Source organism: Chelonia mydas, chromosome 7 (assembly GCF_015237465.2).
Source record: "Chelonia mydas isolate rCheMyd1 chromosome 7, rCheMyd1.pri.v2, whole genome shotgun sequence".
In the NCBI taxonomy this organism is placed as follows: domain Eukaryota; kingdom Metazoa; phylum Chordata; order Testudines; family Cheloniidae; genus Chelonia; species Chelonia mydas.
This window is the reverse complement of record NC_057853.1, coordinates 111,189,082-111,216,929: the sequence shown is the minus strand read 5'-3', so window position 1 is coordinate 111,216,929 and position 27,848 is coordinate 111,189,082. Positions and strand designations below refer to the sequence as shown.

General features: G+C 41.9%; 1 protein-coding gene across 7 annotated transcripts in view; it reads right to left on the bottom strand.

The window, feature by feature from the left end:
• ABLIM1 (actin binding LIM protein 1) overlaps positions 1 to 27,848 on the bottom strand; it is a 307,714-nt gene that overhangs the window by 19,662 nt on the left and 260,204 nt on the right. For 2 of the 7 annotated variants that reach the window (XM_043550680.1, XM_043550678.1), the window contains exons 11-18: positions 24,591 to 24,626; positions 23,179 to 23,308; positions 10,965 to 11,069; positions 8,973 to 9,020; positions 3,850 to 3,941; positions 3,590 to 3,695; positions 1,472 to 1,536; positions 1,110 to 1,170 (exon numbers count right to left, since the gene is read on the bottom strand). In XM_043550680.1, the coding sequence (XP_043406615.1) occupies positions 1,110 to 1,170; positions 1,472 to 1,536; positions 3,590 to 3,695; positions 3,850 to 3,941; positions 8,973 to 9,020; positions 10,965 to 11,069; positions 23,179 to 23,308; positions 24,591 to 24,626 (643 nt within the window). Of the gene's footprint in view, positions 1 to 1,109; positions 1,171 to 1,471; positions 1,537 to 3,589; positions 3,696 to 3,849; positions 3,945 to 6,378; positions 6,526 to 8,972; positions 9,021 to 10,964; positions 11,070 to 14,641; positions 14,657 to 23,178; positions 23,309 to 24,590; positions 24,627 to 27,848 lie in introns of all 7 variants that reach the window. The other 5 variants (XM_043550677.1, XM_043550676.1, XM_043550674.1 and 2 more) reach the window with 4 other exon arrangements.

Sequence of the window (27,848 nt, the reverse complement as noted above, 5' to 3'; positions counted from 1 at the left end):
ATGTTGCCACTGCCCCTGTGGTTCTCCTGGAGGTTGCCAGTTTATGGAGCACTGTCACTGGCAGCACGACCTCCGAAGTGACTGGGCGGGCCCTCAAAAGTTGAAGTTAAACAAGTGTTTTAAAAGGACAAAGTGTTTCTCCTGCTTCAGAGAGGATTAACTCCCCTGGAAATCTTGCGTCACTTCATGCTTTGGCACCTGCGTGCCATAATCAATGCAACTTCTGACAAACTGCAGTAATGGCAAGCGATGTACACAAAGGGCCCAATTCCAGTCTCACTCTCAGCACTTGAACACATCGTAGCCAGTGGAGTTACTCCTGATTTACACCAGCATCGCAGAGACGGGAACCAGACCCAATACACTCATGTGCCCGAGCTTTCAGATTGAACCCGAGACATGGACACGTTGGCCACTGCAGTACCAGACTCAATTGTAAGCTGAGAAACGGAGCCCACACCAGGGCATGCTTTGTAACAGCACCTTGTCATTTTTACCTGGTACATTTCTCACAACAGAAACAACAATAATACGGAGCATGACTCTCGGCCTTTGCGTGTTCAAAGCACTTTGTAAATATTAATCATCATTAATCACGCATTTTACTGATGAGGAGACTGGGGCACAGGCAGGTTACATGTCTGGCCCGAAGTCACACAGCAAGCCAGTGGCAGAGCTGGGATTAAAATTTAGCGCTCCCTGGCTCCCAGCCTTGTGGCTCATGGTTGCAGACCATGCTGCTCATGGTGTATAATTGCAGCTCTATAATATAGCAAAACAGAACTCAGTGCACATCCCTGAATAAATACATAAGGTTTGATTCTCATTTGCACTGAGACCCCTTTGCACTGCTAGAACAGATCCTTGCCGTAAATGAGACTCTACCCCATAAAGTGGTTAGGAAAAAAAATGCTGACAAATGTCTGCACATTTTACGTTAACTCTGGAGTTTACCGGGCAGGGGTAAAAATTGAGATGCAGACAAGAGACCAACCACATTTGCTGCCTTAAAAAGGAACGGCAGAAACCAAAGCGAGTGTCACAGTTCACTCAGGGACCAAAGCAAAACAAGAAAAAAAAACAAAAAACCAAAAACAACTCAGCCTTACCTCGAACACCACTGCTCACATCCCCATAACTATTGTACTGACCGAAGTCTGTAGACACCGGCTGTAACAGGAAGGAAAACACGGACATATGAATGCACAGTTCACATATATATGACTGTGCAGGTATTTCTCATACAAAGGCCTTCAGCTCTCAGGTCGTGCTGCACAGCACACATCACTAGCAGAATCTAGTCAATGGGGAGGGGCAAGGCTCTTGGTAGCAGGTGGCTTTTGTTCTGCTGATGTTAGTTTTAAAAGAAAGATTGATCCAATTTAGAGACCTGATGGGATCAATAAGGAAATAAATACCCAGACTGTACATTAACTCCACCTTCTGCTTTTCCACACTGCTGCCATCTTACCCTGTGCAGTCCATTTCTTCCATAGCCAGGGAGGGAGGAGGTTTTGGAGGCCGAGGCATGTGAGGCTGAATGGGGAGGAGAGAAAAGTCCTATTGAAACACCAAAAATCCACGGGAAACTCAAAAGTCAGAACATTTGGGGAAGCAGTTCTCAAACTGTGGATTGAGACCCCAAGGTGGGTTGTGACCCCATTTTAATGGGGTCACCAAGGCTGGCGTTAGATTTGCTGGGGCCTGGAAAGGAAGCCGAAGTCCAAGCCCCACCGCCCAGGGCTGCAGCCGAAGCCCAAGGGCTTCTTCAGCCCTGGATGGTGAGGCTCAGGTTACAGCCTCCCTGCCAGGGCTGAAGCCGTCGCGCTTCGGCTTTGGCCCCGCTGCCAGGGCAGCAGTGCTCTGGCTTTGGCTAACCCGCCTGGGGCGGCGGTGCTCAGGCTTCGGTCGCCCTTCCCAGGGCCGTGTAGTAATTTTTGTTGTCAGAAGGGGCAGTGGTACAATGAAGTTTGAGAAACGGCATAGACTTTGGAAAGCAAACATTGACAACCTGGCTAAGAGAGCCAAATATGTACCCAACCACATGACTTCACTGGGAGCAGGATTCGAGTGAGTAGTAATGGTTGAACCTCAACCAGTTGGGGGCTTTGGCTTGGTTAAGCATCTAGCTTCAAAGCTTATCCCAGCTGGGTTAGGAAATCTTGCATGACCAGACGAAGGTTCCACCACTCCTGGTTTCATCTAAAATAGCAAGGAAACAGGCTTTCCTGTGGTACCACGGTGCTTCTGCTTAACGTCTTAGCTGATGCCAGAAAGTGCAGCGGCACGATGGCATATCTTTGGCTTTCAGTTTTAAGTGGGTGGTCATATGGTCCTACAGTAGTGCCTCCGGAGTTAACATTGTAATTCATTTTCCATTACAGGGACTTTCTTCTCTCTTCCCCACAATTAGCATCCCTCTCCACTTCATCAGACACCCAGAAATGTTGCCCTTGCGGTCTCCGGTTAAGGAAACATTTAAAAAAAACAGGAGGACGTACAAAGGACAAGATGTTCTGGAGATAAGGGATGTCGACGAAGGCACTAATTTGTCTGACCAGCAGTCCACAGATCTCACACAAGGCAGAGGTGTTGCAGATTAGCACGGATGTAACAGTATAGAGGGGCACGGAGAGGTTTCCGTTAAGGTGACTCTCTAGCCAGTGCATTTGCTCATCTTTGTGAGCTCTGATATTATTAGAAAGATGCCAGCCCTGTGACCATGAAAGGTCACAGGAGAGATCTGAGCCCTAGCCTGGTCCTTCTCTCCCTGACCAATAGGGGCTTGCAGTGCTGTAGACACAGTCTACTCATATAACATGGAAGAACAGAGTTTTTTATCTTGCTGTGCAGTCATCCATGAGAATGATGGAATAGTGGCAATGACAGGTTCCACAGGGAGCTGCTCTTGATTTTTCTTGGCTTGGAGCAGACTTATGATGCAGGGCCCTGAGGGCAAGGAGAATGAAGTAAAACAGGTGAGGAATAATCCTTGGAGCTCTGAGAAGGGCACATAGGTGCACCAGGGATAAAAGAATATATTAAAAATATATATACAAAAAAAGGCCAAATTCTTGGCTGCATCACTGACCTCCCTGTAAGCAAACAGTTAAGGACAGCTGATACTTTTGCCTTTTCTCTGGAATGTAATGCAGCCGATTGAAATGCTAGCTTAGATAGACAGACATTGACTTGCTAGGATCTAGCACTTTGGAATGTGTTGCCCTGCTCTCTAAGGCATTGCTGATTTCCTCTTCCCCTGTGGGAAAGGTTAAAAGGCTACGTGAAGCTCAAGTTTAGGCAAGGTGTGTTTAGTTTGTTGTAATTTAATAAGCTAGCCCACTAGTTTGTGATAAGTGTCCGCAGTGCAGTTACCAGGGCCAAACTTTACATCACACATTATGCATATAAGGAGTTATTCCTCCAAGAAGTTCCTTCTAAAATCCTCAATTTAATATTATTTCTAGATTAAACAATAAAGCCAACAGGTATAGACCAAGATTTTCAGGAGTGAAAGCCCAGGATCCAGGCACACACCACGTGGGCTTCCATGGACCACTTAGAGATAGTTTTCACCTCTGTTGCTTACATGAATTAACTGGAGAATCGTAACGACTGGCTGAAAGAGCTGGTCTATCGCGAGTCTCCTTTTCCATTTCTTCTTTCAGTATCAATTGCCCCAGACCAGAGTTAAGCTATAAATGGGAAGAAAATATATATATATAAGCAAAATACGATGGTGGATTGGTTTATTAAAACAGTTGAAATTGCTTATGAAAAGTCTGTCCGTGGTGCACAGTGGAGGATTTTGAAGATTCGGAAATAGTATTAAGATAAGCCTATAACAACCTTCATAAGCTGCTCCTCCTGTAGCTGCCGACGTCTCTGTAGCTCTTCATCTTCTTCCTCTCTGCCACTTGATCTGCGTCTCATGTCGGCTCCTGCTTCCATAAAACCATGGTACAAAGAGAGCTTTCTCATATCAGTCCCACCACATCAGAGACGTAAGGACTACTACACAGTATGACCTAACTTAGTTTGTTAAATAAATAAAAAAAATAAATGCAAAGACTGCCAGTAGCTTCCAAAGCCTTTTCAAAATCCACCCTTAATCCAAATGAGCTCTGAGCAAGTCCACCCACTGCCATCACCCTTCTGGTTTCACACTATCCACAGCGAGAAGTTATACTAAACAGAACATTGGTTCCCGAACTGTTTAGGCTTCCTTATCAGTTTAGACTTCGAAACCCTTGGTTGCACTAGGCAGTGCATCCCACCTCCCAAAAATATGCACATGCTCTAACTAGAAATGGAGTTTGGGCTACTCCAAAACCCACTTACATAGCAATGAGGCTGGAGCTGTTTGAAGTCCCAGTTTCACCACTGCAAGATTGGAGTTTGGAGTAGCTAAAGCTTCACACTTGCTTAGAACACGCACAAGTGAATAGAAGGGAAGCAGCAGTGGTGTTCCAGGACCTAGCATAGAGGCTTGCAATCAGCTTAACAGAGAGGGGGAGCCTCCATCACCAGTCACAGAGGCTTGACTTTAAAAGCACTGGTACATGTACCAAAATGGCCGAGAACAATAGGCCTGATTCTCATTTACACAAAGGCCACTTTACACCACACTGACAGCATGGAGGGGTCTCAAAGTAGGTATGAATTATATTCAATCCACTCTGTGGATTTAGACCGCCAAAGTAAAGCAGCCGTAGAGTAAATGAGAATCAGGTTCAATGATTTTTTAGAACATAGTCATGAACAGGCTACAGGCAGTTTCGATGACAGCAGTAGTCTCCCTCTGTGGGCCAAATCCTGAATTCCTGACTAATTTTTCAATCAGTCCTAATTCAGTCAAAGTTCTCATTATTACCAAATGGGAGTTTTTGAGTAAAAACCAAACCCTGCAATTGAACCATTAGGATGTTTAAATTCAACACAATATTATACAGGGAACTGTAAAATGGCGCTAGTGTGGAGGTAGCTAAAAGGTTACAGAGGTTAAGATTTGTTAGCTAAACATGCCATTTTCCTCAGTCTTTCTGTAGAGTTTTCTGCAGAATAGTAGGAATACACATTTTTTATTTTTCAATTGTTCGGTCCAGTTTAGCTCTGTATGGAAAACATCACACTCAGTAAATCAGGCATCCAACATAAACACAGACTCAAGAGTTTGTTTTTAATCATGTCAATTAATATGTAGATGATCCACTTATTGCTGAGTACAGAAAAGCCCCTAGTGCATTAGGGCCAATACAGTTTCTGCACAGTCATGTTTAGTTTCTCAGGAAAAATAGAGCAACCTGAGAGCCAGTGTATGAAGCAATTTTATTTAAAATAGTAACAATCAAGATGCAGTCCATTGGCAGGTGGGTAATGGACTGGGAGGAGGTGATGACCCATCACAGACAAATAACACATTACGTTATAGTTATCATTGGTGTTATAATGAAAGATTAAAAATACCCATGAATTATCGATTTGATGTTACAGGTTGTGAAGTTTCAGTTGGTATGTAGAAGGTATTTCTAGTGAACTGATTCCCTCTACATTAGCCATTCATATTATTTGCCTCCTCTCACACCACTGAATTCCTAACCCTTGTTACAGTTCTGTGAACAGTTACACGGAATGTACTGTTGAGTGTCAAACTCTTCACACAAAACTGAAATAACCAACCTAAGGAGTTTACTTTGTGCATCTCTAAAGAAGTAATGTTTAAATTAGCTGCCTAGCATCCCTCCTGGTCAGGAATCATCACAAGCACAAAGCAAAAGACAAATAAAAAAAATGATTGTGTATGTGATTCAAAGAAAACACAATGAATGAGATACCTGCAGTGTAATAACATGGAAAAGAAAGATCTACATTCTGTGGATGCGGTGTAGATGAGAAACACAACTTTTACGCTGGTCTCATTCAGAAGGTATCTATGCAATGACTGTTCCTTCACAGTGCTCATCATTGCCACAGAAAAAGCTCCATGGCCAGAGAAATGACATTCTTTACAAATACATTGACTGTTAGCATAGAACTAGAATGTGAAATAAATAATAACTGAAAGAAGTCAGGCTTCTATGATGCATTCAAGACATTGAACTGCCCATAACCAATTGCACAGTATATATCTCCTCTATGGGAGAATGTCCATGTTAACGGTCCCAAAGTTCTTTTATGAGACCTGTTTTCTTTGCTATTATTATTTACAGCACAGGCGTGCACAGAGGCCCCAATCAGATTCAAGGCCTCAATGTGCTATGTGGTGAACAGAGGTAGACACAGTTCCTGCCCCCGAGAGCTTACAGTTTCAATATTAATCTGATTTATTTATATGTACCTCTTAATCCATGTCACTTAGTTCATTGTTTTTTTGCATACCTACAGCCGCAAGTGAGGGAGGACCTGGCCAGTGGTCTGTCTCAATCTTTGGTATCTCGTTGGGTGCTGGAGCATGGGCTGCTGGGAACTTGGAGGACTTGATGATATCCTCGGAGGACTTGGTCTGTGCTGCCAAAGCAGTTGCATCTAGATGGCAATCAGGGGAACTTAGCTATGTTATAGCCTACATCAGTGTCATGGTTTTCCTTACTTCGTTAATATTTTATACTCTACAGCACTTCAGTTATTAAAAGTGTATGCACTGATCTTTTGGCTTCCTAGTTTCAGCTTGCAGTACATTAAATTCTTCCCCGCACTAATGTCTTAGAATCAAATCTATGCTCTCCCCCTCTGCACAAAATACAGGATTTCATTGGAGTAGCACCCAGTTAAAATGATTAGACAGATAGAGGGAACTCAGGCAAATACGTCAAGCAGTATTTCGCTGTATCTCCTGACGATAGCTGATCATTAATGAAGCCTTCAGTGTGCTGGCTTGTCTTCCCTTTAGGGCAAGAAACCAGGAATAGTTCAGTGGAGCTGCACTAATTTTAATTCCACCACATTTAAGAACATTTCCTATGCTTCTGTGAAAAACTGCAACAGCGAAGGGGTCTGTAGCAAGTAGAGAAAGGTGTTTATCACTCGAACATCTCTGCTGCATCTAGTAACTCATTCATGTTCAGTAACAAAAGTGAGCTTGAGTTTAGTAATAAACGTTAAATTCTGTTCAGATCCACTCTGCAGGGAGAGTCTTCAGAAATGAAATTTACCACTGTACTATATTTAAAAAAAAAAAACTCATCAGGAATTCCAGAGTCTTATCTCAGCAGTGTGGCACAAATCTAAAATTCAAATCTGAGCCAAAGTCTTTTAAAATGATCATATAATGCGGGGATGTGCATTGTGGTTTTTATTTGTTAACCTTAGACAAAAAAAAAAAATCGAGTGTTTTACTTTGTATTAAAAACACCCTTGTTACTTCTTAAAATGCAAAATATCACCCTCGGTCAAGTCATTTTATTTTTGATCAAATTAGAAGATGATCCCTGGACCTACTTTTATTGAAAGATGTCTGCAACTAGGAAGCTAAGGCAGATGTTTTTCAAAAACGGATTCATTCCATTTTAATGTTTATGGCTTTAGTCTGAGATCCTGGCTGGGATGATGTAGTTGGGGATTGCTCCTGCTTTGAGCAGGGGGTTGGACTAGACGATCTCCTGAGGTCCCTTCCAACCCTGATATTCTATGATTCTATGATTGTCAAAGCAACATAAGGAATTGGGATGCCCTTATTCCCATTAAAATTAACAGGAATTTCACATCCAAATCCTTTAGGCCGCTTTGAAAATATCTGCCTTACTGTGTATTGGGAATGTTGGCAATTTTAAGGTAGGGAAGGTTCTATGCATAAACATACAGAAATCTGGAGAAGCTGGTCAGGGGATAACAAAAGCATGACTTCAAACAGTACTGTATTACAATTGGTGAGGTCAGTGGTTAAACATTCACACGTTAATGGGAGGGTGAGAAGACACATTAAAACCATAAAAAAACAAAAAATAATATTAAGAAAATTTTTTAAATGAGAATATGGTTTAAAAATAATTTTTTTTAAAAGAGGCTCTAAACCTGCAGTAATGGGACTCTGGTTTCTAATCTAGGTCTCCATATTTTTTCTTCCTTGTGAGCTCAGCTGCTCTCTATTAGCTGCTCATCTAAAACCTATGATTCTGTCCATCTGTTACCTAATCCTACAAAGAAACTATACTGGTTGGTGTCAGATCTCTAAAGGCAAATGCAAGAATTCCTTCAGGAAATATAGTCACATGTGCTTTACCAATATAAAAAAGCCTTTTCCTATTAAACACTCTATATTCATAGCAGAAGGCAATAGTGAATGAATTCAATAATAACAGGGAGCATGTTCCAAAGCATCAGGCAGTGGCAAATCAGTTGGCTGGTCCCATCATTATTATTATGAGGAATGATAAAACAATGGGCAGCTTGGAAAGAGGTTTAAAGTAGCAATGAAACTGAATATTGGAAAAACAAATAGACTTTGCTATCCAAGCTGCTCCACTGGCTTTCCCAGTCAAATCGGCTCCCCAGAGATACACTGCATACAACACTTTCAACAATTCTACTTGTTCTTAGCTCTTTTAGCAAATTTGCATTTGGAATACTGGTCTGCCAATAAAAATCTCCATCTTTATGGTGGAAACAAAGAGTTGTACTTTATTTGCCTGAAACAAAAGTTAATACGATATATGCTGAGACCCTCCTGTTGAAAAATCAGTCTTACCATGATGGATTCCTGTAGGAATAGGTATGGTATCTAAATCATGTTAAAGACACAAGGTGAAATCCTAGTCCCATATAAGTCAACGGGAGTTTTGTCATCGACTTCACTGGGGCCAAGATTCCACTCATTCTTTCTACTTGGCAATCTGTCCAATAAAAGCTGTTTTTAAACTAATATTTCCAATTTGTAATGTGTACGTGAAACACTGGATGTTTTCTGCTATCCTGTACAAATGTTTAATTGAGCGGACTCTCCTACTTAGAAAATACAGAGAGGAAAGAGGGTTTACCATGTTGTTTGTAGATCGGTGGTTTCCTGTAAATGTTGATGCCTTGATCTGTGGAATTAAAAAGCAGAAATGTGTGAACACGGGGAAGACTTCAGTTATGAAAAAAAGAAAAACCGCAACACCAAACCAACAGACACACTAAACCAAGGAGTCAGCACAAGAAGAAGCCAGAAAGCTAGCTCTAGCATTACATATAGCTGGATTACTCGAGAAAATACTAGAACACGTGAAAAGTCACAGACATGGGGTATGAAATCTTTTGCCATTTATTTTGCAACATGTTGATGCATCTAAGTCACGAGCCATTCATTTTAAATACTTAGAAGTGTATTAGTAACACAAAGGTTATAGAAGGAATGCAAGCAAAGGAGATATTTCGATGGTGAATACGGAAGCAACCTGGGCACAGCAACCCCCCAATGACTACATTCTGGAAAATTGTGCTTCAGCAATAGCGGCTTCATTCCCCTTCCAACCCATGAGTTGGACCGAGTGTAGAGCAATGCAGCGAACTACAGTCCACAGTAAAACCTGCTGGACATGCGGTCTAGCCTGCCATTTTGAAGAGCAGCCAATGCTTATGCTGCACTGGGCCAGAGGGCTGCTCAATGCAATGCTAACTAGTGTCGTGCTAATACCAAACCACAACATGGACAGATTAAAAGCATTTCTATGTGACAAATATTTGTACAGCACATTATCATTATGCATTAGATTTTAACTGCAACCCTCAGAACTCTGACACAGTATTTCTACAGCAACCTCTTCAAGAGCTGGGAATTTTTTTTTAAACAGATGCTGATTTAGAAACAGGCAAAGGTTCGTTCTAAAAAAAACCGTACAAGTTCTTCACAGAAACAACAGGCAAGGTGATCCAAAATTAATGCTACAGTGAAAAACCAAGTATCAGAATCCCATTATTCACAATGAGTTCTATTAGGGGCTGAAAATCTGCATTGCAAAATAACCATTTGCTACAGTATAATACAGATTTTGGTTACATTACCACAACTGTCACAGACAATGTTTAGAAGCATACAATGCACATCATGGGTCCAATGAAAGTGCTAAAGGAGACAACTTTATCTTTGTATCAAGGAAAGGAACCTTACAAATCTATGAAAATTAAAGTAAATCCTGCCTGACAACGCCCTACATCACTGACTAAACTAGGCAAATTCAGAACACAGAGACAAAGAGGCATTTTTTGTTCCTGCTAGTGGACCATTGTCTCTACTTGAATAACAAATAAGTGTAAACGCTACCAGGGTATTTAAGTCATGCAATAGATTCCCACCTGCCTACACTGGAAAGCTATAAATAGAGACATTCCCTCATTCCATCTAAATACAGGAACAGGAAACTTTTTCCACAGTGGAAAAGTTGTAAATTTGACTTAAAACAGTCTGTCCCTTGTAAACAGGGCATGTTGACTTTATGTATCCTTGTATGGGAAGTCAAGTTATTGTACAAAAACCAAAAGAGTATTTTTCTCATCCAGTTAAAAAAAAAAAAAGACCTAACTTGGAATGGTCTTGCTGAAGACAAAGCAAGTCAGGAGTTGTCTTTATCAGATATGAAAATCACGAGCATGCTTAGATTTAACTGCTCTTGCTGGAGAGCATCATAACTGCTCCAGGCCCCATTCGCGTCTCACATACATTAGTCTAAGTCAGGAGTAACTCTTCCAAGCATGGCTCAGAGCTTGGGGAAGTGAGAGAAGGATCAGGTCCTAAATGGTCAGCTCACTGTCTATTGACTAAGACTGAACCACAACCCGTTCTAATGCTGAAGCACAGGGCAAGAGAAAGCCACAGTCCATCCCTCCACACTTGCTAAACACAAGACTCCTCTCAGCAGGTCCCTGTGAGTCAGAACACTGTGTGCGCATACCAAGTAAAACAGCGTGAAGTAATGGAGACAAGACAGAGGTGACAAAGGCTACATTCTACACTGTGACAGGACACCAAGACACAGAGTGCCAGCTCCTACCTGGAACATGGAAATGTTTAGGGGCCTGAACGTAAGTTGGAGTTAGAGGGCGGCTGTCTGGCCGATAAGGGACAGGGGAGTTCCGACCGCTGGACGGCTCATTGCCTCCAATGAGAAGAATGGAGAAAACAAAATGAGAAAAGGGAGAGTGATAAAGAAGCAAGCATAATAAAAACCCAACCAAAAGACGGTCAACTCAAAAACTCCAGGGAGGAAGAGAGGTTTAAAGCAGAACTAAAAACAAACAATATTCAACAGACTTGACTAGCACTGGGTGACTTTGCTTTTCAATATTCCTGCAGAGACAGAGATTCACATTCATACTGGAGTTGAGTTTTAAGCAGCTCACATTCATTTTGACGGCATGCATGTAGGAGCTGTGTATTGGCAGCCTGGTGGTTAGATGGGCAGGGCGGGAGAGAGGAATGGAAGGTTATTTGGCAATGGTTCAGTACAGAGGTTGACAGTTTTGGTTATAAATCACAGGCATGTGGTATAGTAGTTGATATGCAAGCCCAGAATGAAACTGGTTTCCAAGCATGTAGAAGCAGATGTTGGCAGCTGGAATACAATTCCCTAAATCGAAGGATCACAGACATTAGAAAAGGAAAATAGATGTTAGGTCACCTAGGCCATCTCAGAACATTGTTCTCCACAAATCTATTAGCTTAGCCGCACAGGAGTTAAAATTCTTAAACTTAGGTCTTCATTATACGACTGTTCTGACTGGAACATTCCTTCCCCTCCCAGCAGATCCACCATATTAACTCAGGAGCCCTGAAAGTTGCTGAAATGAGCCAGAGGCCTCTCTGCAGTGCTTATCCTCCCACCTCAGACATCAAGATTTGAGAGCAAGTTTTCCATCCACATGGCTGCACAGACACTAACCAAAACTAAGGAAACCTTGGCCCTGATTCTCCACTCTCCTGCACCTTGTGCCATCATTTACACCTGTGTAAAGTGGACGAGAAGTGCTCGCAAATCAAAATAGAACACATGTGCACTTACTTTACACAGATGTAGTGTCTCCAAAGGAGAACCAAGCCCCTTCTGTTTTTTAAATGTGTAGAAGGGGACCAATGCCAGCTGGAACCGAGTGACACAGTGAAAAGAGAAAGAGAGAAGGAAAAGTGGGCTTTAAATTTTGACAACCAGTGGAATTGCAGTTCCCAAAAGAAGTCACATTTTCCAGTCCAGTGTCCTTGTGAATTTTAACCTGTATTTCTAAGCAATGGCAAGGCACCCAGAGCTGTTGGCTAAGCACCTTTCTTATACTTTATAAATCCAATAATCAGATAAAAGTATTTTTGTCCCTAAGGGTGGCCAGTAAGCTAAAAATGCGGCAGAAGGGCAAGGCAATTCACCGTACATGCTACCTTGACTGAGGCATGCGATTAAATAACAAATTTTCCAAGAGGCCCCTCCACTTGTGCTTAAGGAAGTCACTTGCACCCTTGTGACTTGTCTATGCACATGATGAATTGATGCACAAACACTATATTTGGGCATGATTTGCATGCACAAAATTTGTCCATACAAATGCATGTGCAAACTAGTATATGTACCACTTTGATCGTTTGGCCCTGTCTTGTTACACAGTCCCCAAATGTCCTGTGCCATCAGATGTTCCATGTGCTGTGGTTCTTTTATTTTAGGTTCACTGTTTCTGAGTCCTGTTCAACCAATGGCTAATTTGGAAAACCACATATCAGCTAGGAGTAGCAGAATGCATGATTATTTAAAGTGACATGGTTATCTGTATCAGAGGGGTAGCCGTGTTAGTCTGTATCCACAAAAACAACGAGGAGGCTGGTGGCACTTTAAAGACTAAGAGATTAATCTTTAATCTGATTAATCTGTTAGTTTTTAAGGTACCACCAGCCTCCTTGTTGGTTTTATGGTTATCTGTGTGTGGCAATTCAAGGATGTAATATTGTGTTCTGAAGTCACGCTCTATAGAATATATCATTTTGGTTATGTTGACTTCTGATAGAGACTTGTTTCTATTAGAACATTATAAACTCCTTTTTATTAAGATCAGTGCTTTGTAGACTGCCACCCTCACCGTAAATCTCAACACATAGCTAATTTGACATATTTTAAACTTGTATGCAGACATGTCATTCCCTCTTCCTGCTCCCACTGGTTGGGAGCAGTCATGCATGTAGCAGGAAAAACGTTTAATGAGAAAGGGTAATCAGAAGAGACTTCTTGAACTACGCAGTCTTGCAGCAAGCAAATGATGGGTTTTTTGTGAGTGAAGCTTGCAATCCACACCTTGCAGTCAAGAGGTACATTTTACCTGCTGAATGTTGGTGACAACATGGCATGAAGGTGGGCCATGGCTGACTTTCATATCATCATCACCATTTTGACAGATGGGAAAATGGATGTAGAGAGAAGTGACTGCCATGTCTGGGGTAAGGCTGAGGGTGGCTTTGCAAGAATGTGAATGCGTTAGTGCCTCCATGATTAGCTGTTCTGTACATATCCTGAAGGAGCCCTTCTACACTCCTTTTTATATTGACTACAAATTAGTGAGCACAATCACATTGACTAAACTGTGCTGGATAATCCCACATCTAGGAACCCAGATGATATAACTAATAAGTTATATAACAGACCCCATTGACAGGGTAACCTGAATTGAACCAGGTCTCCCTGCACTTATTGCTTCACAGACGTTTCCATTCTGTTTTATTCCCGGAGGTTCCTCTGTAATGTCTTCCCAGTGACACCTGTCATTCGTGATGAATGATGCTTCTGTGGATAGACGTTAAACCCTAACCACTATTGCAGAGAATGGTGCACTTCACAGCACTTCTGTACCAGAGCCTTGTAGTGCTGTGTAAAAGCTTCAGATACAGTTATAGCAGCAGCCCCAATTTGAGAAAGTGGAGTCCTGTGTTACAACAGATCATTTGCTCTCAAGAATCTGGTCCCTAAAAATTTGCTGAGAAGAGTTACACAGAATTATAGCTTGATCTGCTGAGAGGCTTAGACCATGACGGCTCTTAAGAAAAAAGGGTTTATGAACACTAGTATTTTAGCAAGAAGAGCACCGATAGGTACAATATGTACATTATATTGGCTCTGCATCATATAGGTGATATATGATATGATACAGAGTGAAAAGAACAAAGAATTTCTGGGCAAATAAAACCGTATTCTGACCCCCTCAGATCCCACTGTAGGCCAGGAGGCCTGTGTTAGCCTACCATCCGCCAGAGCTAGGATGCTAGACTATTCACTGCTCTGCCTGGGGGTTAAGCTCTTAGACAGTTTGGTGCCCCACCCTCCTTGAGGGCCTGGGTCCCTGAACTATCCACTGCTCTGCCCTGCCTGAGGGCTAGAGCACTACAGACTGTTTGAGATTCAGCCCCATTAGAACGGTCAGGACGCCAACACCTGGTCTCCTAATTCCCCCGATAATAGGCAGCAATTTGGTGATGTAGTGAGGCAGTCTGGCCAACCTTCGACCCAGAGGGGGAAGGAACGACCGCAACACCACTACATTAAGTCTATTGCCATTTAACATCTCGCTAGACAGAGCAATGGAAAATTTGTTATTGCAGCATTTGAGTTGAAGAAAAACATGCAGGTTTTGAGATGGTGAGAAAAAAAGCACACCCACCCAGCATGCATGAGGATAATCACATGGGTGAGACATGACATACCTATGTAGAATGAAGCTGCAAGGAAGACAGGGGAGGAAGATAGGGGGGAAAAAAGTAAACACAAAGCCCAGGAAAAAATAAGGATGAAATGAAAACATAATGGATTAACAGAAATGGAAGGTGGTTCTTATCAGCTCTGAGACCCAAGCCATGATGGTGACCTCAATCTGCGGGTCTACTGGAGAACAGCTTTGCCAGAGATGCAGGACATCATCTGAACAGTAATGACCAGAAGGTGGGTCATTCTTTCAGCAGAATTAAATTACTTTTCTCCTGACTCCAAACATACCAGAAGCTCCTTGCTGAGGAGAATTTCTTTGAACTGGATAAATGAAATCAGCCGTGAAATTCAACTAAAAAGGAGAACATGTTTATAATGGAATGGGAAAACCTGGCAGTAGCCAGTGAAATCTATAGTGCGCTTCATTTTCAAAACGTCTAGGACAGGGGTCCTCAACCCCAACAGGTAACATGGATCATGCGACCAAATGGGAGGAGGGTGCTCGTATGGAAAGTCACTGCACTAGGGAATGCTGCTCCAGGAAGCAAATGTTCCTTATCATGATACTTCCAGAGTAACATACACAGTGGACCTCACAAAGAGAATTCTGGCGTGTGAGTTGTCTCTACAGTCTGTCTTTGGAATATAAGGAAAAAGTGTGCATATGAGTGTGCATGTATGTGTAAAAGTGGACTCACTCCCCTGCTCCTTCATCTACCCAGATAACCCATGGCTGGTGTGCAGCCATTAGGTGTATGCTTGTGCTTTGTGATTCCTTCCATGTCTGCAAAGGAACATGTCTCATACTGCCTCAAACATGAGCCTGTGTTGTGGCACTTTGTAAACTTCTAAAGCATTGCAGCAGTTCTAGTTATGTAGCCACAAAGCACGCTGGAGCCCTTCAGGGAATGGCTACACTGAAGAAAAAGGTGTGTTCTTAACTCAGGTTAGCTTACTCAGGTTAGAATAGCAGTGAAGACGCAGCAACTCAGCTTCTAACTCAAGTTAGCAGCTTAAATTCAAGCCCATTAGGGAGCCTGGGCTGGAACTCAAGCCTCTTCACTGATAGTTTAACCCAAGTTTGCTAACCTGAGCTAAGAACACATCTTTCTTTTGGCAGTGTAGCCATACCCTCAGTCTGCCAGCACTGAAGGAAACAAACCCCTAGGAATATGAACTCTAACAGGCCGGAGATGAGGAGAAAATCGGAAATGGTTTTAATTTATATAGATCATTGGGATGCAGCAGTTGGGGAAGTGGAATTCAGAGACCTTTCCCTTCTCTTAACTCTTTCCATTTGTTCCTTTTCACTACCTAATCCTCCGCCTAAGCTCAGGTACCTTATGCTTCAGGGATCAGCTGATAACCATTTAGAGTCAGGAAAAACTTTTGTATAATATTGCATGATTCTGGTCCTTTCTGACATGCCCAGCATTGGCCCCACCCATAGAGGCACCACTGACTGAATGGCAATCTGTATATGCCTTTCTCATGCAGATTCTCTATCCTCCTGCTGCCCTCTGTCTTGCTTACCGCTGCTACTTTCTTTGCTTGCAAGGCTGGCTTGCAGCCAGCAGTCTAGGAATCTCAGGCCTGGCTCATAGCTCAGTGCATTCTAGGATGCCTATGACCAAAGAAGCCCCACTTCAGACAGCTCCAGATCTTTATGGTGACTGCCACATGACTTCCATGCAGAAATAGGGCCAAGCTCACAGAACCAGGCACAGGCTAAAATACACAGACACATCCAGATCCTTGTCAAATTATCACTGAGTCTCTGCACCTCTGAATAACCACTGCACTAACATGCCAGGACAACTCCTGCCAGCTTGCAGCCCTCCTCAGGCAGTGGTGAGCCACCGTCCACCCGTCTGTAAGGATTTCTGGCCTCTACTTCCTATGTGGATCAGAAAGCCAGTAAATTGAGCCAAAGCATGGCTTTCTTCCAGGGCAGGGCTGTTAGAGCATTCAATTTCTGCTGCAGCCTGCGAGCACTGGAGTCAGTACCACACAGGCAGGCACTGGGGAGTGGTGCTCTGAGTGACATCGAGGTGTGTGTGTGTGTGTGTGTGTGTGTGTGTGTGTGTGTGTGTGTGTGTGTGTGTGTGTGTGTGTGTGTGTGTGTGTGTGTGTGTGTGTGTGTGTGTGTGTGTGTGTGTCCATGTGGTAACACGGGCCTAAAGTCACCATTCCAGTGCCAGGCATATTTGGGAGGGCAGGGGACCTCTCATGCAATGATGCCTCTAAACTCAGAGGCCCAGTTCACCCATGAGCCTGCTGGGGCTCTGCAATGCTCTTGAAGACCTCTGAAAAATCCTAGGCAGAGGGGGCAAAATTCTGGCCCCATTCCAGTCAACAGGAGCTTTCCATTGACTTTAATGGGGTCAAGGTTTTGCCTATGGATGTGTGCTTGTATATGCCCCATAGCTAAAGCAGCAACCCTCTTTCCCCAGTGTAGACACAGTTATATTGACAAGTCCTTATACCAGTATAGTTTATTCTGGTTTGGCAAAACAAAATATGTTGTACCAGTATAAAGTGCCTTAGGGTATGTCTACACTGGAAACTTCAAAGCGCTGCCGCGGGAACGCTCCCGCAGCAGTGCTTTGAAGTGTGAGTGTGGTCGCACACAAGCGCTGGGAGAAAGCTCTCCCAGCACTCCTGGTAATCCACCTCCACGAGGGGATTAGCTCCGAGGGCTGGGAGAGCCTGTCTACGCTAGCACTTTAAAGCGCTCAGACTTGCTGCACGCAGGGGGGTGATTTTTCACACCCCTGAGCAGCAAGTTAGAGAGCTATAAAATGTAAGTGTAGACAAGCCCTTATACTCATACAACTGTGTCAACACTAGGGCTTTTACTGGAATAACTAGGTCACGCCTTAACAACAGTTAAACTTTAAGTTTAGACCAGGCCTAAGTGAGTTTATGCTGGTTTAATGCACACACTAGCAGTGCTAACAAACAGGAAGGTATATGTTAAAGAAGAGAAAATGTACAACTTCTTCTGACTCATCAGCATTTAAATTACATCAATTTATATTCCCTTACACAATCAAGAGAAAGTGGGTGTGGTAATATCTTTTATTGAACCAACTTCTGCTGTTGAGAGAGACACGCTTTCAAGCTTCCTGGACCTGTGGAAGAGCTCTGTGTAAGCTCTTTCACCAATAGAAGTCACTCCAATAAAAGACATTACCTCACTCACCTTATCTCAGTAATATTCTGGGACCACCGTGGTTATGACAACAGCCCTTACAGATTGGTAGATAGGACAGAGAGTCTGACCAAGTGCATGGGAATTCACTTTACATCTCACCTTTGAATTTGGCCAAGTGTATCCATCATTTCAAAGTATCCACAGACAGGATTGCAAAGCCCATTTGAGGGGGGTGGAGGGTTTTTTTGTCCCTGCATTATATTTGAATGTGGAGCATAGTGGTCATATGCAGCTATTCTCCACCATCTACCCTGAAAAGGAGAACCTGGGATAGACAAGACACCTTATGTGGCTACATATTCATGAAGTTCTCACTAGACCCTACAAAGCCAATGCCAGCTCCCTTGTGCTCTGCTACACTGATCCGGAAGAAATGTACTTGGACATAGAGGAATGGCACAGGGAAGGCAGAGTACAGAATGTAGTATGGATACTCAGCCCTATCCCACCACGGGCTAACAAAAAGCTCAGATATAAATATGAAACAGTGAGCAGCATGTACCATATGATGCATTCTAACCAACACATTTTGAATGTCAAAGAAATGAAAAGGAAAAAAACCATACCATGCAAACTATATAATCTCTCCATATAACACTATGTACACACATGTAAAATCGTACACTACATGAGCATATAGAGAGATAGCACATGTGCTCCCAGATTCTAGTTAATGAAGAAATGTCTGTCATCATGAGCCTTTTACAGCCTCAGCCAATGAGTGCTGTGAGTTAGGGATTAAAAGGGATAATCTGAATCGTTCATTTAACCCCTATTCTGAATCCTTGCTTGTCTGATGCTTGGATTTCATTATTTTAGCACTATACGTGTCCAATTACATGCCCAACCAATTGGAATACAGCTTGCAAAGGTACAGCATTATGTCTTTGTTAGCCTCTTAGGTAAAATGACCTGCCTGCACAGATTACTGTAGGTTAATCACGTGCAGTACAATATATCAGGCCTACTTCTCTCTTTACTTATACTGCCTTTGCAGCAATGTAACTCCATTGACTTCAGTGGATTTACACTTGTGGGACAGGAAAATCAGGCCCATTGCAAAGTAGAATTCGATACCTTGACCTTTGTAAATTATTTAGATCCTGGGAAAAAGGGTACAAAATTCTGAGGTTGGGTTCAATCCTTGGGGAAACTCCGAGCTTTCTGTAGGTGCTGAGTGCCCTCACCTCCCAGTGGAGTTAAGGCTTGTTGTCCAACTGAAAACAGGGAAACATTTTTCTTTTCGATTAGTTACAGTGAAGATTTCCCCCTCTTCGATAAAAAAAAAAAAAAAAAAAAAAATAGAAATTGAAACAAAGTGCCACATCTCTGGCTGACGTAAATCAATACAACTCCCTTGCTGATCTATGCTGATTTATACCAGCTAAGAATCTAGCCCAATGAATCTTACTTAAGGCAAAGTTTTGTATACAAAATCTCCTGGTACAATGGTGGAATCTTCTATTTTTTGCTACACATTTATCTTATAGGAAACATGCCCTTTTCCTAGTGTCCCATTTGGATTGACAGATTTAACCCCCAAGAGTCTTATTTTTCAGATGACTGAAAACAATTGGGAAGGAATATGAAGAGAGTTTTCCTGTGTTATCTGTTGAAAAAGCTATTCTCTTAACAGTAATGGAAAAGGGACAGAAGTGCCTTTGGAAGGAGGGTGAGCATTAATCTAGATTTACAGCAAAAGAATGTTGAAATTGCAAAGTTTATGGATCAACTGCATGCTGAAATGAGCAGTGCATCGATTTTTAAGGGTCCCCATCTTTTAAGTACAAAGTGAGATTTCTTACTGGGACGCAATTAAAAGAATTGGAAGGAATGGGTTGGAAGTGCATATTAATAAAAAAAAATCTACAAAAATGAAAGGATCAAAATCAGTAACATTGACCTGAGTGTTTGAGGGAAATAGAAGGTTGAGCTTTATTAGCATTACTTAAAAGACCACGGCAACAATCTGTTTAAAATTCTTTTACTGGTAACACCAATGCTGTCTGCATTGGTCAACAGAACAGGAATATAAAATATACTCAGCTCATGCTACTGCCTCTTCCCTGAGCTCTCACAACAAATGTAAATTGTGACCCAACCGATACTCTCCATTTCACCAGCATGTTGGGGAAATGAGAGCACCAGCTGGCCTCTGCTCCAGTAAAAATGAAAATAAAATACAACTTTCACAGAAGGCAAGAAGCAGAAATAGAGGTTAACTATCTGGAATGAGCTCACTGAAGGGGCAGAAAGCAAAGATGACAAATCTCCCCTCCCCCACACAAAAAATCAACAGAAGAGAGTTTGAACAATTTTAGACAAAAAAATAATAATGAGATTTTAACAACATTTGGTCAGACAGCAATCAGTGCTGTCATAATTAACAGTGATGCGTTTCCTTGTTGCCGTTGATCTTTACATGATGTAAAAGCTTTTTATTCAATATTCTCAACTGGCTTGACCTCATCCAGGCAATATTAGCGGGAGGTTTTTAAACTTAAATATTTATATTTTTAAGGATCCAGAATTAATAAGAATTAAATTGGACATGAGAGGTCCTATGTGGATTACGGATTGCTATGGAAATAAGGAAAATTCAGTACATCTCTTTTCTAAGTGGTGGATGATAATGCTTTCCTGTATATTTATTACACGCAATATACATTCTGACTCTTTAACTAGGGCCCTTAGAAATGACATATTTCCTCAGAGAGAAGATGCTATGTCAGTCTAACACAGTTGTAGGTGTAATGACATATTCGGAGGCATGCTGAGAGCTACGCAGCCAATGGCCACCTTATGGAGATGCATCTTATTAGCTTTGTCCGAATGCTAATAAATCTCCATTCTGTAGGGCACTAACTGGAAAGGCCTGGCTCCTTACCTTTGACATGGGGAATGAAGTGGTGTCGGAAAGGGGAGTTAGGGCGGGAGTCATTGTGGGTGGAGCTGAGACTGCTAGTGCGCAGGTATGACAACCGTTGCACACCAGTAGACAGCAGCTCTGCAGCAGCAAGGAATCGTGGGGCAAGACCAAATGAAAACAAAGAAAACACAAAAAATAAGAGGCAGGGAAAGAGGCTTCAAAGGAAACACCACTGAACAATTAGGAGTCTGAAAAGTAGGAAGACAAAAGGTTAAAGTAATACCAGGGTTCAAAAATATTATGCAAAGTTGTAGGAAGTATTTGAAAACAGGCTCAGATTTATATTGTACATCCCATTTAGTATAACATTCTCTGGCATATAGAGCTACTGATTTACCAGAAATCAGCCTGCTATCCTCTGCAAACATCACAAACTCTAAATCCAAATTAATTTAGAAAGCAGCTGCTTTGATAAGTGCCTAAACAAACAACAGCAGTCCAGAGGCATGCAAGAGGTTTCCTATTGTTTTAAGAAATTCCAAAGAGCAGCTGAGGTGGTGGTGGTGGGAAAAGGCTGCAAACTTTTGCAAAACGTGTAAAGCACGAATTGCTTAAAGAAATGTAATGCGCTAGCAGTGTCAACAAAAAGGAACCACTCCAAAGTGGTTCACTTCTCTCTCAAGGGTTGCCCTGGAGCCAGACAAAGCAAGAAGTTATGTAAGAGAACTCAGCTTAATCATGCAAAAAGTATCTATGTTCTTGCCAACAATAAGGTGATCAGATAGGTACTGCTTTAACTGATCAACTCCAGTAATGCTGGGAGAGAATTACAGAGCATTACAAATGATTAGCTCAAAGCACGTTGGAAAGATAAAAAATAAGAATGCTAAAGGCAAATGGTATTATGTGTAGAACAGAAACAAATGAGTAATACAAATTTCTTGAGAAATGAGCCAAAGATGTGATATTTAAGTAGCTATGATCTGAAACAAAAGCCCCCAAAATACTCTGTGCCCCACAAACTTAGGCAGATTTCAGATCTGCATCCAAACTTTGTGGCTTGAGCTCATCTCTACACTGAAGGAAAGCTGGGGAACATATAAACAGAGAGATTGTTCCAAAGAAAAGTACTTTACACGAACACATCGCACTTTTTTTAAACTGAAATAGTGAAACTCAGTGTCACAGTAAGCTTTGGAATAAAGCCCAGATTTGTCCAAATCAATGACAAACAAAACGTGAAAAACCTTAAGAGATCTGATAGCACTAAACAGAAGTTTGCAGCTTTTTCATACTTTGTCAGCCGCCTTTAGTTTTAACTACAATGCACATCTTAAATCATCATCATCATGTTATCAGTATCTTGTAACGTACAATATTGACTTTATCCCACATCATGAAATTAGGTCCTTAAAATGAAGTATTTTTTGATATAGGTAACTAGCAGTTTTCAGCCCGCCACCACTAGAAGACAATTAAGTCACTCAAACTCCACACTGATCATTCTTTCATAGATCCCTACTTTTAAAAATACAGCTCCTACTGCATATGGCCTTTTGGTATCCCAACCATTCTGGTGATGGGAATATGGCTGTATGAGTGTATTGCTTAATTTAAAACTTCATTACAAAGATTTTATTTCATCAATATAATGTGAAAACTCAACATATCTGGAGGAGTAGATTAAAAAATAACCTTTAGAACCACATTTCAACAAAATGAGTGCCTAACATGTATTTATAAAAATGCAAACATACGCATATATTTCATACATACAATGAATAATTATGAATGCACTGGGGACCTGAAGCAGTGTGTATATTTGTCTATTTTTTACATGCAACTGTATTACTTCTGAGTGAATAAGTTAGATCCATATTATTTAAATGTAGCCCTTGGCAACAGACTAGGCTTTTAATTAAGAAATTCTACTTGGCAAATATGAGCCTAAATTTTCAGAAGTGACTAGTGATTTTGGGTGTCTGAATTTTTGGGTGCCCCCTTGAGACACCTTAAAGGGGCCTCATTTTTAGAGGGCGCATGCTCAGCACTTTCTGAAAATCAGGAGTCTAAGGTGTTAGGTACCCAAAATCACTAGTCACTTTAGAAACTTAGGCCATGATTTTTATTTCCAAGATGTATTGTTTTCCTTCAGACACCAGGCAGCCTCCCTGAATTTCATGCAGCAAAAAATGGTTTACGTTCAAATACAAAAAAATATTCCTAATTCGACTTTGTTATAAAACAGGTGAGTAATTTACAATACATTCATACACTAATTGGTCTTGTATTTGTCAAAAAATGAGACGAATAAATAGGAATGAGAGTTTTAAAATTTGCCACTAGCTTTTCAATGCTAAACAATTAATAGTTTCTTCTCTATTTCATTAAGTGACATAATAAGAAATACAATGCTTCAAGTTGTAAATCGCTGATGCAGTTGCTCTTACCAGGTCTGTGGAAATGCTGAGGGGAGCGTGACATCGTGGGAGTGTAGCTGTGTCGACTATACACCGGAGAACTAATAGAGCCCTGACTGGTTGACCTGTGAATCATCCGATCCCGAACATCCTGATAACCCTGGAGAATAAGAAGCATTAGAAGAATTAATAATAATAATAATAAAAATGCCACTCCAGACAGTTTGCCAACTATACTTGGCTTTCAATGGCCTCAAGATGTCAGTGGAACCTGCTAAAGGAATAACATCCTTTCATCTTAATGTCTGTTTCATCATCACACAGTACTATCTGTCATCAAAAGTTCTCTCAGAGAATCCACTGCTGTAGAGACTAACAGCTAACTTCTAGAGTCCTCTAATTCCATCTGACCTGCAGGCTAAATTCTGGTAAGTAACACTGAGGCCTCAATTTTCATAAGTGATGAGTGATTTGGGGTGTTTCATCCTGAGATTCCTTAAGAAGGCCTGGTTTTCAGGGCTCAACCACCACCCCATAAGAATCAGGCTCTTTTAAATGTTTTTTATGTGGCCATCCAAAAACAGAGGCACCCAAGATCACTGGTCACTTTTGTAAATCTTGGAACAAAAAAAAAAGCAACCAATCCCCCTGCAACGCACCTTTCCTGTGGGAGAGGTGTAACTGGAAAACTCCAAGACCATAAGCATGTTCATAAAATTACTATAGAACTGGAAGCATGTAGAGGTAAACGTACATTTTACTTACGAAAACAGAACAAGTGACAACGTATATACTGCATAGTGCTAGCAACTAAAATCTTGACAAATGCCTTTATGTGTGTTAAAAGAAAAGCAGTACTTGTGGCACCTTAGAGACTAACAAATTTATCTGAGCATAAGCTTTCGTGAGCTACAGCTCACTTCATCAGATGCATGTAGGATACAGACTAACACGGCTGCTACTCTGAAACCTGTCTTTACGTGTGTTGAGTGTCACTATAATGTTCACAGTACCCTCTAGAGGAATGCCACAGTAATGTTTTCTCACAAAGATTTTAATGGTAAGCAGCGTACAGTATTCAGATGCTTAGGGACAGGTCTTTGGCTGCTGTAAATCAGCACCGCTCCTGATTTGGCCCTGATCTATGCGCCAAAACAAAGAAGAATTCATGAAAGTGACCTTCGCTGTGTAGACTTTTGATAAATGCCTTTGCTTTGCAGACATCAAATCCCGCAGTGGCTTCATTCTCCATAGCAATCAGGCAGATAGCACTAAATGTCCTCTCTCTTTTGATTTTCCTGCACTTTCAATAATCAAAAAAGCTGTGCTATGTGAATAGCAAATAGAACTGGGCTGCCCAGAACAAGCAATAACTGCACTTCCTGGCAGCAATAATTCTAGCAATTGTGACACATTGCCCCAGAGGGCTCCATCAGACTTACTTCTGCAGACGGGGTGGGAGACAGTGTCCTTGGAGACTGCAAGACATGAAAGAGAGAATGTTACAGAAACAGGCTTGCTCCTGCTTTGCCAGCAAATGCTGATCTAAACACACCACACGTTAGATACATGTGTGACTTGTTTTGGCTTAGGTGCATGACATTTCATTATGGGCAATTTATCACATGGCTTTATATGACCACGTGTCTGGCTTTCTACCACATTGAAGTCTTTAAACTGTTCAGTTTAAAATATACCGAGACGCATATTTAGAAGCAAAAAGGGAAAAGTTCAGGGGAGTAAACTGGTGCAAATGGAAAGTGATGATTTCAAAACTAACCTGATTCAAAAAAGCAGTTGGGATCAAACGTGTCTCCACTGAAGTCAATGGCAGAATTCCCGTTGACTTCAATAAAGCCAGGATTTCACCTACAGTTCCTTAGGGCAGGTCTACACTACAGGCAAAAGTCGATCTAAGCTACACAATTTTAATTACGTTAGAAGCGTAACTCAAGTTGACGTAGCTTAGATCTACTTACCACGGGGCCCGCACCGTGCTGAGTCAATCGGAAAAACTCTCCCCTCGTCTCCCCTTATTCTTCTCATTCTGGTGGAGTACCAGAGTTGACAGGAGAGCAATTGGCGGTCGTTTAGCGGGTCTTGACTAGACCCGTTAAATCGACCGCAGGCGGATCAATCGCCGCAGCCTCGATCCCACCGGTAGTGGAGACAGGCCTTTAAAAACCAACAGGGATACTCAGATGCTTAAAGTTACACAAGACCTTAAGTGTTTTGCTAGATCATCACACACCACAATTACACCACATTTACATGGGTCATTTTATTGGCAGGGTAATAGTAGTTTTAGCATTTCTGGGGTTAAGCCTGTAGTCCTGATGTCAGCAAAACTCTCATTGACTTCAATGAGAATCTTCCCAGCTTTAGAACCGTTGGGTTGGTCTCTCTCTAGTACAGCAGTAGACAGGTTCAAGAAAAAACTGTCCCAGATTACAACAGCGGCGATATAAGCAGCAGTAGATGGTCAGGGTCCTTCAGTGCTATAGCCTCTTGAAATAAAGGGAATACTGATGAAAAGTGACTTCCCACAATAATTAATGCACCAAAAGTCAAGAGGCCCAACTCCTACACCGATCAGGGCACTACGGTGGGAGAGAAATTGCAGACTTGTGGATTCTGTATAGCTTGAACATTCGGAACGCTTATAAACATCTTCAACGGTCAGCCCAGATGTATATTTATACCCAAACAACAAACCTTTCTAATGCCACTATATATTACAAAATGATTTCTTCCTATTTGTGTATCTATTATGTTAACAAGTTAATACCCACGGTACTTCACATCCTGAGCTTAGCTTCACTTCCCAACTAACTCCCATAGCCACTGTAACTAAATTACTAGCTGGTTGGCCTCCACTAGGTGGTGCTATGTGAAAACTTTTTTCATTGCAGACTTTTAAAGACACAGTACAGGAATTTATTAAGGAATGAACTGAATTGATTAGAGAGAGACTATTATAGCCATTTTAAAAATGATTAAAAGGAAAAGTCTAATGCTACCCTATATTGTGCCTGGAACCACAGAGCAGCTGCCCAAGGAACAGCTGAAGCAGCTTTCCATCTGCTCTGCTGCCGTAGAGCATTTCTGCCTGATAAATAGGTCCCAAAATTCAGAGTAGTCAGCACCTAGCCAGCTCCAGAGGCTGGTGCAGCGGGGAGGCAGTGTCAACAGTTTGTATCCCTTGGGTTGGGGCTGCTAGCAAACTTGTGCTTGGAGAAAAAGTTCCATGCGCTCTGTCCTCCTTGCTGACTCACAGCTTTGCCCTATTTATGTTGATGGGGTTTCTGTACAACTTAGGGGAGAAGAATTCAGTCTGATAAAGTTTCATTGCAAAGGAGCATGAGGGATGGATGGAAAATACCTCAGAGTTTCTCTCCACTCTCCTGTCTGGGTGCACAGGACTATAATTGGAGCTGTGTGCATAGTGAGGGGAGAGCGGACCCCACAGAGCTTATAAGAGGTAACGGCACTGAACTCTGTTTGCTACATAAAAGAAACAGAAGTGAATAAGACTGTCTATTATATTGTGAAACATTCATGGGTAAGTTCCCAATAGGAGATTTTGGTTGCAGCACTCAGCAAAACTCCTGTACCTTAAACTGGCACTGCTCTAATCCCCATTGGGCTTTTGCATAAGATGACCCCTCTTGTTTGAGGGGACTGTAGCAAATTTTATTTAATTGTATCAAATGGACGTTGAAAAAAATACAGCCGTTCCCACCAATTGTGACAAAACCAATTAAAGCCCAACGGAAGGTTCATGCAAGTCTATCATGTTTCATTTTTATAATGTCAGATTAAAAGTCACATGCAACAAACTACAGAGAGGGACATAGCTAATCAGGAGTGTGCCCAGGGAACTGATTTATCCCCCATGTTATACGTTAGGATTGACCGCTGCTTAACTGGACAGCTCTTGTCAATGAACACCCCAAATATGTACATCCCAGTGCCAAGAAAATTAATACGTTCCCCAGCAACCATGGCAACCACTCTTTTCACAATGGGGCCATGCGTAGACCCTGTGTTGGCAAGGCCTTAGACAGTGGTAATGCAGTGTCTTTGAGGGCAAATGTGGCAGCCACTACTGGTTAGATTTTCACAAGAGCTTTTCACTGAACACACTGCGCTCCTTTGGAAATATGGCTACTTCTTTACGTACCTAAACGGAAACTGAGAGCTTGAGGATATGGCCCTAAAATAGGGCTTGATCCTGCACTCACTGATGCCAATGGCAAATGCCCATTAACTTCAGAGGTGCAAAATCAGACCCCCTACTCAGGAAAAGCTTACCTGTAGCATTGTACACGGAAACCTGAGGAGTTATTTCTGAAAGGATGCAATGGCTTCTTGAAAGGCTATCATATGGACCTTTAAAGTCAACATGGAACATCATCAGGCAGCGAAAGAAGGGAACTCTTTAACAGACTTTCATGAATTGGAGAAATTGCCATTGAGTTCCTTTTTAGATTTTTAAGGCTGAGTTATGACGACTGTCACAATCCACCTATCTTAGTTTCTCTTTTTTGCTCTTGGCATACAATATGAATATGAATAGTAAGTAATATGGCATATGATGTAAAAGACAGTTACCTCTTCCCGTAATTGGTGTTCTTCGAGATGTGTTGCTCATGTCCATTCAACTTAGGTGTGTGTGCTCACCACAGACACTGGTGCTG